We start from the raw sequence: 14,345 nt of genomic DNA on the forward strand, positions 1-14,345 counted from the left end.
CCTATTCAGAGGTATAATTTTTCGCGGATGTTTTCGGATACTAAATGGAGTCCAAAAATTATGAAATTCGGAAAGTAGTTAGAAGACTTTGAGACGAGCGTTCTGGCTTTTGAATCGACTAAAACAGAGTTCGTTTGACTATATTTTCGTTATTCCAAAGTTTAAAGTCTGTTTAAACTTTTATTAAACTAAAACTATAAACACTTCTTAATAAATGAATATTTATTTTCATAAATATTCATATTTATTCTTTTGCCTTATTACTAAGTCTTAAATCATATTTTAAGATATTTTATTCAATATCTTAAAATACGGGGTGTTACACGCCATGTGTCAACCGATAAGGTTGACATATGGTACTATATAAAAAAAATTAAAAATTAAAAATTAATTAAAAATATTAAAATAATAATTTTTTTTAAAAGGAATATAAAAAATAATTTTTAAAATAATAATTTTTAAAGATTTTTTTTATTTATTTTTTATATAGTGCCACGTGGCAGACCGTTAATATTTAGACGAAAAATGTAACAGAAGTACCAAAGTAGTTTTTATCCATAAACTCAAATACTAAATTTAAAAAAGCTTAAAACTCGAGTACCAATAAGATATTTAATTCCAAATAAAAAAAAAACAATATAAAAAAAAACCAAAAAGTAACTGAAAATTATAATAACAATTTTTTATTTTTTATTTTAAAAAGGAAAACTAGTTTTTAATTTTATTATTATTAGTATTATTATTATTATTATTTTGTATAAATTTTGTTATTTTATAGTTTTTTAATAATTTTTATAGTTTTTTATTTTAATTTAATAATTTTATGATGGGTATTTTTTATCATTAGGAGGACGTTGATATTTTTTGGTAGTTTAGGAGAGGTACATTGATACAATTGGTAATTTTTTTTTTTGGGGGGGGGGGGGGGGGGGGGGACATTGACAATATGGTAGTAGTTTGAAGAGGTTATGTGTACTTTTCTCAAAACTTAATTATACTTTTTGAAAAAAAAATATGACGAAAACCCTCCAAAACAGTGTCACTTTGTATACCGATCCCCGTCGGACAAAGTCTGGATTCGTGCAAGCAAAGCACTCCCTTTACATGGATCCTATAAGACTCCAGCTTTGCTAGCGGGTGTGCATGGCTCTAATAATCGTTTATACCAAAAAAAATTTCAAACTTTATACTTGATGATGATGCCACCAAAACCAAGACTCTTACCACTTGAACTAACTCCTTAGAGTAATATCCCTAGTGAGCTCTCCAATTTTTTTTTCTATATTTTAGTTAAACAATCTATTTTTGTTATTTTATCTATCACTTTTAACAAACTCCATACACTAAACTCTCCAAATATTTATCTATTTCAACTAAATATTATTTTTTTGTTAGTTTTAAACAACCCATACTAACGACAAATGAGGAGAGAAGAAAAGTGAAAAATGAATGTGCTTGTGTTAAGGGGGGCAAAAGACGACCTTGTAGTTAGTCTCACCAGGGCATGTAAATGTTCTTGTTTGGTCATCCATAGGGTAACTATAAGCATCGGGGCAACGATTTTTAAAAAATTTGGAATAGTTTGTAGGTCCACACCTTCCAATATTGCAGCAATATTTGATTGATTTTGAACACCGTACATGAGTTGTTACAATTGCCAAAGGCCTTCAACACACTGGGGCACTATCGGTTGATATCAGCAGTACATTTTATACCATGGGTGCAACCATTAGATGTGGGACTAAAATCCATAGCAACATTAAACCCATCAACAAGAGAGATGTTGAAGAAGTCCAAGTTGTTAAATTAGTTAAGTTCGAATTCGGCAAGGGTGTTTGGGGGTACACCATATATAGGCTTGGCATTGGAGAAGCCCACCGTAGACACCGGTCTGGTAATTGTCACGTTCGGAACCATCGAAATTACACCATGTTTGAGGCCAAATGCAAACCTTGTAGTTTCGTCATTAACATCTAGGCCCTATGTTTTCACCTTAGTTGAGTTGCCTGCCGCCACTGGATACCGTCCCAGCCCAAACTGTGAAGGGGCAGTTGTTGGTTATGTCAAATCTAGCTGCATGGGTAAAAGTGATCGACAGAATTTTCATGACAAGACTTGGGTAATTCAAAATAACTGATGTGGCGCCGATAAAAGTGATAGACGTAATTTTCAAAACAAAACTTGGGTTGTCGTCTCTGGATGCTTAGAGAAGTGTTACAAAAACACCACCAACATGCTTATTATACATTCTCTCCTCACATGGGGTGGGGCCACATATAATGAGCTTCACCCCATATGAGGGAACAGTGGCGGAGCCAGAATATCGACCCACATGGGGCAAGATTAAAAGAGTTTGTTTTTTATTTAAAAAATAAAAAAAAATCGATTACAAATATTAAAAAATATAACTAACAAAATTCATAAATAATTTAATTCATTTAAATGTAATTTATATTTTCACACATTAGCTATAAGCATTAAAAAAAACATAAATTAGTTCTCAAATCATACGTTTTTTTTTAAAAAAAAAATTATATATATTTATGTATATTACCATAATTATCACCTTTTCAAAAATTTATTAAATTCACCCCAACAGAGTTAAGGAACTTAAGGTTGGCCAGTTGGGTACCTTAAAACGCAGAAGAAAAAAAGAAGAGTCAAAAAAGTCAAAACTCAAAAGATAGCCAAGGTAAAAAAAAAGTTTTAACTTTTTAAACCTTTTCTGTCGGACCCACATTACTCATGCTGAAATGGAGCGTGTCCTTTTCATCTCCACGAGTCAGTGTCTTTAATGAAACGGGGCGTCTAAGAACAACTAAAACACAGCTAAAACGCACAGCTTGGATCTTCTTCTTCATGAGCCATTTTCCTAAACCTAACTTTCTTAAAACTCTGAAACTAAAAGTCTAAAACAGTAAAAAAATCTGCAAATTGAAACAGTAAAATGTTGTCTGCTGCTTGCCCACACTGGTAATGTCTATGTCTCTTGTGGTTGGTTTAGGGTGGGCAACAAGGGTATTGAAGAAAATTTTATCAGCTGTAAGAAAAATTTTTGTGGGTTGAGAGGGGGCACTTGCCCCCTCTCGACCCCCCTTGGCTCCGCCCTTGTGAGGGAATGAGTGCACAATGGGTGTGTTGGTAGGTTTTTTTAATTTTTCCCGCACGCTTAATGTAGAATATAATAAAACAACCCCCCTCCCCCCAACATGCATGAAAATAAATAAATAAAACAGGATAAAGCCCTTTTTGAAGCATTATGTTCGTTTTTTAACATAATTTGCCTTGGATTCCCCTTGGCCTTCACGAGAAAACAAAAAATTCATTGAAAAAAAAAAGGACCATGCATATATTATATGCGCAAGTTTCCGCAGCCGAAAAGTTGGAAACTTTCTTGGACCTTTGTAATTCATGAATTTTATTGGCCCATCCCAAAAGTCATTCAGAAATTGATGTTTCTAGAATGAATTAGGATCTTTTATAATTTTAAATTATGTAAATTTAAGTCTTTTTCTACATTGAATTATGTAAAAAATGCTACGTATTAAAGATATGACATATTATTAAGGCAAAAAAAAAGAAAAATCATTTTAAAAAGCTTTTTATTCACTTTTGAAGAGAAGTTTTTTCTTTATTAAACCAAAAAATAGCTATTTGCTCAAAGATTTTCTACGACAATAAAGTGTAAGAACCGGATAAATATATTTTAAATTCTCATTATTAACATGTTACATTTCTTTATAGGTAGCATTCACTAAAAAAAAAAAAAAATGACATTAATGGCATTTTAAATGCTGGTGTTTATAAAAAACGCCAGCTTTGCAAAAGGTTGCTGGCATATTTAAAATATGCCAGAAAATTTTATTAAAAAGCCTGGCATAAATTCTTATGCCATTAATGAAATAAGAATTGCCAGAATATAATGGTGGTCTCTTTTCGATCAAGTATATATCAGTTTTCTTATATAAATGCATATATCTGTCTCTCACCAAAAAATTTCACTACTGCTCTCTCACAAATCTCCTCCTGAAATCCGCTCCACCATCTTTGATCGACGCCGCCAGCCCACCAGCTCGCCTCCCTCTAATCAGTAGGTGTGTTTCTTTAGCTTCAATTTTCTGTGCATGGATTCTTCGGTAGATTTTCAACTTATGAAAACCCCTATATTTTCGTTTAGTGAATACGGTTGAATTTGTTTAGTGAATGTAGTGGATTTTAGTTCAATTAGGTGTAACAATTGTTGGAGGCTAGCTCATTTGTGAAAACCCCTATATTTTCGTTTGGATTGGGTTCGTTTGTTTTGGTTAATTTTTCGTTATACATAGAAGATGCACATGTTTTATAAACATTAGAACAAAAGGGGTTATAGTCCCTGTTGCTTGGCATTTGGACATGATTTCGTTGTATAGTTTGTTTTGGGTTTACATAGATTGGGTGTTTGCTCTGTATATATACGGGTGTTAGCTTTGATTTTCGGCTTTTTTTTTTTTTTTTTGCTTTAACGCATCACTATTTGTTACCAACTTCAGATATTTCATCTATTATAATCTGGCGACAAAGTCAAAAAGGCAAAAGGCACTCAATGTTTCATTTTTTATTTTTTTTTGGAAATCAACTCAAGATGATACAGTACGTTGCTCCCTTTTTCTGTTTTTTTTTTTTTTTTTTTTTTTTTTTTTTTTTTTTTTTTTTTTTTGCTTTAACGCATCACTATTTGTTACCAACTTCAGATATTTCATCTATTATAATCTGCCGACAAAGTCAAAAAGGCAAAAGGCACTCAATGTTTCAATTGTGTATGGCCCTCAAAATGAAAGGAAATCTAAATCACCTGCTGACTGTGAGTAATTTTCGCTACTTACATATTAGAGCATCAAGCATTGTAGTTGCTTTTAATACTTAGTTTAAAATCACTTGATAGATAGGTACATTAGTCAGTTAACATTTCTAGTAAGTGATACAAAAGTTGAATTTTGAAAACCTTGTTTAGGTGTTAATTAGTATGTGGAATGCACAGGGAGCATTCTGCATGAGTGTTACTGTGTTGAACTTTGTGCATTGGTCTATGGTTGAAAATGGGGTTTCTGCAAATGATACTAATGTTTACGGTTAATATGTGTAGGTTCTTGGTCGGAGTGGGATGGAATGTGAAGGACTTGAGACATTATGCATTAAGGACCAAACACTTACAAATGAAAGTATGCTCTATTTTATTAATATCTAGACAAGATGGTTTGCCAGTTTTAGTATGTTTTATTTTAACCTTTTAATATATTTGTATTGTATTGCAGGTGCAGAGAAAGTAGTTGGATGGGCCTTAAGCCATCATCTATGAATTTGTGAATTTGTTTATGAATTTGTTTAAGTAATTAGTTTATCAAGATTTGTGTATGATGTTTGTTATTTTAGGGGATATTGCTCTATATTGAATCTCTCTCTCTCTCTCTCTCTCTCTCTCTCTCTCACACACACACACACACACACACACATACGCACACACAGTTACTGATCTTCGTTTGGACACGGGCTCGGAAGACTTGGACAAGTTACTTATTAACACTTTGTTTGAGGTAGCTTTTTTTCTCCCTGTTTTGTGCTTCTTTTTTTCATCATCTTCTTGATGACTTAATAACATATTTTTCTCAGGTTGTAACTAGCGAAAGCAGAAGCTCACCTTTCATTCTATTTATGAAAGATGCTGAAAAGTGTATGGTAGGAAATGTAGACACATATCTTTTTCCAAGGAATCACGTTAATTACATTGATGCTAGTTTCTTCTTGAAGGTTGAAGATTCAGAGGCTAAGAGAAATCTGTGCACTCAGCAGGATTTTCCCTACATGAATCCTTGATTCAGTGTAGTTAGTGGTACATGTATTGGGTTGGAGCTCTATCAGGGGTTAATACATTCCCTGTTTTTCACCTCTTTTTTCCCCCACATCACTATCAATTTGCTTGAATTAATTGCAGTAGTATCGCAGTTAGTGACCTTTTTGCAATCCTGCTGTCAGGTTCGAACTGGACATGTTGTTAGAGTCTGTGAATGGAACAACCAAGCGTGTAGAAGAACTATTGGAAAAAATCAACAATAATACATTGAAAACAGGTGGTCCAATTCGTATCAAGGAACACTTCACAGGTTATAGCTTGATTAATAACCAACAAAATTCCAGGAGATGTGTTATGTAGCTCATTCCTCAGACGTTTTTCTGATAGGATATTCCTTGTGTGTTTCTTGCAGCACTGAATCTCAGGTGCATTGAACGTTTATATGGTGACCATGGGCTTGATGTGATGGATGTGTTGAAGAAGAATCTTCTTGCTTTGCCAGTTATACTAACGCGCTTGAAGCAGAAACAAGAGTGGGCTAGGTGTCGTTCTGATTTTAATGAAGTCTGGGCTGAAATTTATTCTAAGAGCTATCACATATCACTTGACCATCGTAGCTTCTGTTACAAGCAACAGGACACAAATTCAAGGAAATGGTTTCACATGTTGAGCAGAATATCAGAGGCACTGGCCGTGGTGCATGGGCAGATGGTGGGAATAAGCTTGCTCCACTTCCAGCCTATGGAAATGAGTCAGATGTGTTATGTTTTGACAATGCTGGTGCTTGGAGTGGTGAATTGGGTTGTGCTGCCAGCGAGAGTAGTACACTGGTGAAGAGTTAAGGAATGTTGTGGGTGATTCTAAGTCTGCAGGGCCTATCTCTATCGTGGTAGTCAAAGTTTATCATTCCTGATCATTTCATATGTAGTATTACTGTGACATAGCTTTGGAAGTAAGAGCTTGGATGCCTTTGGCATTTTGGTGGATGTAAAGGGGGAAAACCTGTGTCGTGATCAAGTGGTGGTTGGTTGTCAAAATGTTTAGGGTTGGGTGGCAATGACTGATGCTTGTCTTTTTTGTTTGATCGAGTCTGTTGGATTTTTTGAATCGAATGAAGTGATGCTGAATCCTAATTTAATTCATGTTGAGTCAATTTTATGACATTTGTTTGCACCAGATAACTTCTTAGCTCATATATTCTTTAATTGTTTGTTTCTGAAGAATGTTATAGTTTTACTAACCCTGCACTAGCCAGAAAAATACAAATTACTGGCCAGAAAAATACAAATTACCGTATAACCAATTTTTTTAATATATTAAATAAAACTGGCGCATGCCCAAAACAAAATGCTTCCTGGCGCATGGGCATGCGCCAGTGGGTTTGTTGCACCCTTTGGCGCATGGGCATGCGCCAGAGGGTGCAACAATGCGCCAGGAATTATTTCCTGGCGCTTGTTGGTTGAATCCTGGCAATAATTTTTGTGCCAAGATATTCTGGCATATATCACATATGCCAGTAACTATACATTTCCAGACACTGCAATTGTGGTAGATGCAACTGCCAGGAATCAAATGTCAGGAACTTGTTTCCTGGCATTTATTGATGCATTCCTGGCATTTTTTAAATGCCAGGAAGTGTCATTTTTTTTGTAGTGATTTTTCATACTGTTCGATACATGAAACAACCTAAATTAACATAATTAGAGAATCTAGAATTTTTTTTTTAAAAAAAAAATGTGGGGGATCTTGATCCCAAACAAAGACGGATGATAGCGGTGGTCATTTAGTAGCCTAGTAAGGATTTTAGTTTATATATAGAGAAGACAATTAAATATCATTTAAAACATATAAACGTGACATATAATTATATTTTCATGCATCCGGTTAATTTATTCAGTTTTTCTCAACGAGTTTTCATATTATGAAATTGTTGCATGAGATTTAATTATTGTAGACTTTTAGTGGTGTTTGCCTTTACTTTTTAAATGAAAAATATTCTAGAGCTTTCAAAAAATAAATATATAAATATGAAAATTATTTATATTCGTAGTTAATAAAAAAAGGCTGGCTTGTCTATAGGCACTTCATCTCTGCAAAAGTGAAAATGAAGGCTTTGGGGAGGGAAATAATTTCTAACTGCCTCGATAACATGTCACATTTTTATAGGTGACATTTTACACGTGTTTCAATGCCTAAAACAGCTTAAATTAAGTAATTTGAGAATTTATAATTTTTTTTGAAATTGTAAGAGATCATAATTCCTAAAATAACTATTGAAAAAACATAAATTTTTATTTTAGCTATTCATTTTTCTATACACATTGTAATAGATTATCTATTTTACTCTTTATTTTCTTTTAATATTATTTTGGATGAGAAGAGACGAGAGAGTGTGAAATAAGAAAATGGAGAGAGACATATAAGAGTGTTGCACCAGCTCAATATTCAAGCTAAAGTCACATTCTATTGCTAGGATAATTTATCACATCCCCTGGATAAGCTATCACATCTCCTCTACATATGACAATTTTTTATTTGTTTGACACTCTCGATCTATGCCTCTCTTCATCCCCTGGACACTGGACAGTACAATTAACAGTATATAATCATTTAGTTAACTGTAAGAGCAGTATTTCTCTACCCTTACAAAGATAAAAAAGAAAGATATATCCACAATGAATAATTGTTTGGTTACATGGTACAAATGATATATTTGTTTCACACTCTCTATGCCTCTCTTCGTCCCCTGGACAGTACAATTAACACGTGAGTATATAATCATTTAGTTCACTGTAAGAGCAGTATTTCTCTTCATACCCTTACAAAGAAAAAAAAAAGTAAAAAAGAAAAAAAAATATATCTACAATGAATGATTGTTTGGTTACATATACTATAAACAAAACTATAAACAATGAAGGAATCATATAACAATTTCGAAATATGAAAAATCTTAGAGCTAGGACAACGGAATAAATTACAAGTTATATGATTCACATGTTTTAATAGACAATTAAATTTTGTTGAATTGTTTATTTATTTTACTAGTTATATTACTTAATATTTTTAATGAATTTGAATTCAGTTCTCTTCAAATTTGACCTCTTTAAACCGAAATTCTAATTCTATCGCTGTACGTACACAACATACTCAAATAAAAATTCATAATTTTATGTTTCATTAAAATACCCAAAAGAAAAAGACACATACATAAGCTCTCTCTCTCTCTCTCTCTCTCTCTCTCTCTCTCTCTCTCTCTCTCTCTCTCTCTCTCTCTCTCTCTCTCTCTTTTTCTTCATCTAATTAAGCACTCGTAACCTTCCCCTCTGACAAGTAATAGAAAGTTTCTCCATATCTCCTTTCATTACTACTGCATGCGAACACAATTATACGCACCATAATATATATTATAAAAAGGACTCATGTACATGTTCGATCTATATTACACGTACATTGCTCCCTTGATGACTTTCAATCGATGACTTCAATTTCAACTTGAGGAGGAGGAGGAGGAGGTAGTGGTTCGTCTGATTCTTCTTGATGTCCAAGGACGCAGATGATATTAAAAGCAGGAATAGTTTGGAGAGTATCATAAAACCAACACATAAAGTGTTTCAACTGAGCCGAAAACAGTGTATACCAAGGAGACACGATTAGGAGCATGGGAAACACAAGCCAGAAAAGTGAGGGCGGGAAAATGAGGGAGGCGAAGAAAGAAAGAGTCAAGGGAGCCGAGAAATCTGCCTTCAACAAACAGATGGGTTCCACGGTGAGAGGGAGGTTGACGGAGGTGGAAAGAAAGATGAGCGTAACAATGGCAAGAAACAGATAGTAGGCCATCATCAAAACAGGATTAACAAGGATTTGATGATCATCAGTTGATCCCATGTTCCTGTCTACGACCATAAAGATGATGCTTATTAGCGGTGGAACCACATATCTCAAATCTGTAACACACCTCATGATCAGATGATCTTAGCTAGGAGTATGAAGAAACGCTTCCCTATGAAGCCCTAGACACACATTAATCAGCAAGCTGCTCGATCGCCTGCTTAGGGCAGGGCAGGGGAGAAATAAATATTTAAAGGACGACTTGGCCACTTAATTGAGAATTAAGTTTCATTTTTTATTTTATTTTGTTTTTGTGTGTGTAGGTACACACATGTACACAGGGTCCACATGCAGGGACCGAATGAAGAGTTTGGAGGAAAAAACCAAAGAGTAATTCTTCTGGCACATTTTGTCTACACACCCTGTACACAAAGTGTGTGGCTCTTATTTTATTTTATTTTATTTTTTATTTTTAAAAAAATCTGCATGACACGTACACATTGTGTATAAAGTGCAAATACAAAATGTGCAAGAAGAATTTCTCACTCCAAAAACCAATAACGTCCATGATCACAACGACGACGAAGAAAAAAAAAAAAAAAATCACAAACCCGACATGTTGCAGCTGGTTTTACGGACCCAAATAATTAGTCGCTATTATTTTCTACGAGTGATCAACTTTTTCTAAAGTTTTTAGACATATTCTACTGATCATGACTTTTAATAGATATTTTTTAAAACATGACTTTTAATTTAACTTGAAATTCAAATAAAGATTAAGATTTTTGTTATATTAACGGGCATCAAGTACATTTTTTACTTTTAATAATTCCATACTTATCACCTTATCATCATTTATAATATCAATACATATTTTGAAGAGAAATGTTATATTTAGTATTCTCTCATGCATCCTTTTCCTATACTTCTCCATTTTCATATTTTAATAATCAACCATTAAATTTGTAGGATTCACAACTTAAAATAATAATAATAATAATAGAACATAGGAGAAATAAAGGATGAGAGAATACTATATATATATATATATATAGCATTCCTCTATTTTGAATGTGCATGATAAGGTCGATATGGTAAAGTCTCAATCATTATTCATTAAATTTAAAAACCGATGATTAAAATTTGAAGAATTGTATTCCATAGATTACCATAAACTTAAATTCTTAAATTACCATAGAATAACTAAAGATGAGGCTATATATATATATATATATATATATATATCCAATCTATAACCCAGCACGTACATGATCCTAGCGCGCTTTTTTTCTTCTGTAGCATAGAATTAAGCCCTAGCTCGACACACATTCACATTGCTGCTGGCCGGCCTGCTTGAGTTACGTACTTAATTAATTAAAGGATTAATTAGCCGCTGATTAAAAATTGACGTCACTTTAATTTCTTCGTAAATATATGTAGTCATATGCATTAATCAGCGTGCGTGGGACCGGCTGACTGAAGAGTTTCACTGGAAAAACCCAATAACATAATTTATAAAACTGTCGCTACCAATAATAATATTGGTCGGTGCATGCACGTTCTTTTGGTAGCGACAGTTTAATAATTAAATTACACTTTTATTTCATAGTACTACTGATTGGCAACTGGCATTTGAGTTCTGGTTCCGGCTCCCCCTCGTGTTCGTCGTGTTACATGAAAGTGGAATTCCGGTCCCACGCTATCTCCTTATATATGAATACAAATATGCCGTTTTTTCAGTTTTTCTAGAATAAGCAGTTAGTTTCTTTTCGGCCAGGAGCGATTGTAATTCAATCATTCGGTCCCACGAGCTGATCATTATGATCGAATGTATACATGCATGAACACACACACATATATATCGGCCGGCCTCTTAAGTCAATTCATCCCCCGGTGGAAAATGGAAAAAGAAACGAAGTTTAAGTTCATTCTATCAAAAATCATTCTGATCCCTAATCGAGGAAATTGTTCTCTACAAGAGCATCAAGTCAATTAAAGGAATTTAATTAATATTCAAATACGTGCATTTATTGTCAAACTAAAAAATTCTACTCTTCACACCATCAATTTATCAGAGCGATTATATCATATCGATCAGTTGATCGATCATGGGCGGCTAGAGTCTTAGGCGACTTAGGCAGTTGCCTAAGGCTCCAACTAAACCATTTTTTCTTTATTCTCATCACAAAAACCAATTTTCCAATAAACCCACTATTTGGAGATTGTTCCAAGTACAAAGTTAAACCGTAGTCACGCCCGCGCGCTATTGCATTCTGTTGGTACAGTTTTTGGTATGGTGACGTGTCGCCTGGTGATTTGCTGCTGGGTTCTGATCTACCACTTCAATCCTGCAAAAAGAACAAACAACTCGTTGGGGGTACCGACTACGCCCACTTCGATGCCTAAGTCAGTTCAAATCAATTTTCTGAAGAGTATTTTCAATCTCAATCTCAAGAGCTCAGAGAATTCGTGTTTCATACCTGGTGCGACGGTCTTATTTATAGGCCGGACTTGCGGTCTTACCAAAATTCTTGACGCCTAGTTGGATTAGGAGTTTGAGTCCTAGCTTGGTTGATCTTTATTCTTATCTTCATGAAATTCGAATGAGATTGTAGAGTCCGAAGTTGATTGCGTTTGTACCTCTTTAATCTTAATTCCGCATCAATAACTACCTTATCCCATTAATTATGGAATTGTGGCTTATCCTTGATCTTCTGGGATTCTATCATTATCGCATTCTAAGACAACTGTGGCATACTTCAGCCAACCTCCGAGGTGATGATATCCGAGATGTATTCGCTCCGACTTTGAGATCTTGGGATATCGCTGCACCATAACAGGGTTGTGTAAGGCCGAGATGTTATCATACCGAGGTGACTGTATTTGAAGTGTTGTCACACGGAGGTGTTATCACACCGAGAGGTTATCATATCGAGATACTCTTCTATACCGAATTGCAACTCAAACTTCCTGTATAGTCTTGTAGTTTCTGCCCAACCTCCGGGGTATAAATATCCGAGATATGTTCGCTCCGATCAGACTAGGAGATCTCGGGATATTTTTTACCGTCACCTGGAATGTTAAGACCGAGACGTTTTTATACCTAGACATCTTTGCTGGGTCGGAACGAATGTCCGAGACGTAACTTCGAGATGTCTTCAGAATCCACGTGTCTTTAGGGTTAATTGTATCCCCAACACATTCTGAAGCCAACACATCCATTTTCCTCTGCTTTTTCTAAAGAGAAATCCCAAATTAATGGGTTTTTTGCTATAAAAAAAGAGATAAATTCTATCACTTTACAAGGACTTTGAAGGAATGATGTGTCTCTCTATTTTTGGTATTTAATAAGGTAAAATAGAAGAGTGGAGGGATGAAAAAAAAAAAAAAACAATCATACAGGGTTAAAAAGATTGCAAAGAAAGCAAAGTGCCTTTGAAATTCCGGTTCGATCCCCTTTTCTCTTCTGCTTAGTGGTCGCATGTTTGAATCTATTTGCGGTAGTAGTTGCATGAACTAGATACTACTCAGCAAGGGGCTTTACCAATTAGCGCCTTGGTGGGGTTGTGGTGACGGGCTTGCTGTCTAGGCAGCAGTTATGGCTCAAACTGAACATTCTACAAAGGATGAATCAAAAGCCCTATGATAACGCCTAAGAACGGTAGCTACGCTAGTTGCCCCTTCCCATGTTTTTGATTAGGAAAAAAAATCCCTTGGGAATTCTGTGTTCACTGTGCTTGTTGATTATGACACATAAGTTTCATCATCATTGTAAAAAAATTGTTCTTTAATTAATTTCTTTGCTTCCTCGAACCATTTGACAAGTGAAAATTAAGGGTTAAATCCCTCTTTGTTCCTTGTAGTTTAAAACTTTTTTTACCCGGCCCCTTCAGTTTTTATTTTTTTCATACGTGGTATGTATGCTGTACGAAAAGATGGAGATGGTATCTCTGTCAATTTTTTCGTCCAAAACTTACAGATTTACACGTAAGCGACATGTAACACTATTGAAATTACAACACATGGCTATACATTTTTTTTTTTTTTTTTAAATTTAAGCCTTTTAAAAAAAGAAAAAGAAAAAAAGAAATAGGGGTGGCTTTTGGGCCACATGAGGGTGGCTGCCCACCCCCATTTGGCTTGGGGTTGGTTCGGCCACCCCCCGAGTGCCAAAAAATTAGTTTGGCACTCTGGGGTGGCCGAACCACCTCCGTGGCCTATGGGAGTGATTAAGCCACCCCCATGGGCCAAAGTAACAAAAAAAAAAGGGAGGTTTTGGCCCATGGGGGTGGCCGAACCACCCTTAGGTGCTTAGGGGTGGCTAGCTAGCTGAACCACCCCTAAATATTTTTATTATTTATTTATTTTTTTAAAAAAAAGGCTTTAATTTTTTTAAAAAAAAAATGAAAAAATTTGTGTAGCCACGTGTAGGAATTTTTAATGGTACCACGTGTCGCTGACGTGGAAATCCGTCAGTTTTGAATGGAAAAATTGACGGAGGTACCATCTCCATCTTTTCACATAGCACAGATACCACGTTTGAAAAATAAAAATAAAAATTGAAGGAGTAAAAAATAAAGTTTTAAACTACATATATGTGTAAGGTATTTAACCCAAAAATTAATAATGGGTTAGTTTTGGGGGAGTATTCCTTGTAGAAAATGGCAATAAAGGCTGGGTGGGTACGTAA

The 14,345-nt window shown here is 34.7% G+C and overlaps 1 protein-coding gene, 1 long non-coding RNA gene and 1 pseudogene across 2 annotated transcripts; 2 read left to right on the forward strand and 1 right to left on the reverse strand.

Annotated features, from left to right (window-relative positions):
* Window positions 1-1,460: 1,460 nt before the first annotated feature.
* On the reverse strand, window positions 1,461-2,107 carry LOC133854008 (thaumatin-like protein; annotated as a pseudogene).
* A 3,014-nt stretch (window positions 2,108-5,121) lies between these two features.
* LOC133854078 (uncharacterized) lies at window positions 5,122-5,726 on the forward strand. Its single transcript, XR_009896769.1, has 3 exons — window positions 5,122-5,198; window positions 5,292-5,570; window positions 5,647-5,726. It is a non-coding gene; the product is annotated as an uncharacterized LOC133854078 (long non-coding RNA).
* An 82-nt stretch (window positions 5,727-5,808) lies between these two features.
* LOC133853778 (paired amphipathic helix protein Sin3-like 3) lies at window positions 5,809-6,980 on the forward strand. The gene is made up of 3 exons (XM_062289806.1): window positions 5,809-5,897; window positions 6,010-6,137; window positions 6,240-6,980. The coding sequence occupies exons 2-3, from the start codon at window positions 6,023-6,025 to the stop codon at window positions 6,659-6,661; spliced, it is 537 nt and encodes a 178-aa protein (XP_062145790.1). The 5' UTR covers window positions 5,809-5,897; window positions 6,010-6,022; the 3' UTR covers window positions 6,662-6,980.
* Window positions 6,981-14,345: the final 7,365 nt, after the last annotated feature.

Source organism: Alnus glutinosa, chromosome 13, assembly GCF_958979055.1.
Source record: "Alnus glutinosa chromosome 13, dhAlnGlut1.1, whole genome shotgun sequence".
Taxonomy (NCBI): Eukaryota; Viridiplantae; Streptophyta; class Magnoliopsida; order Fagales; family Betulaceae; genus Alnus; species Alnus glutinosa.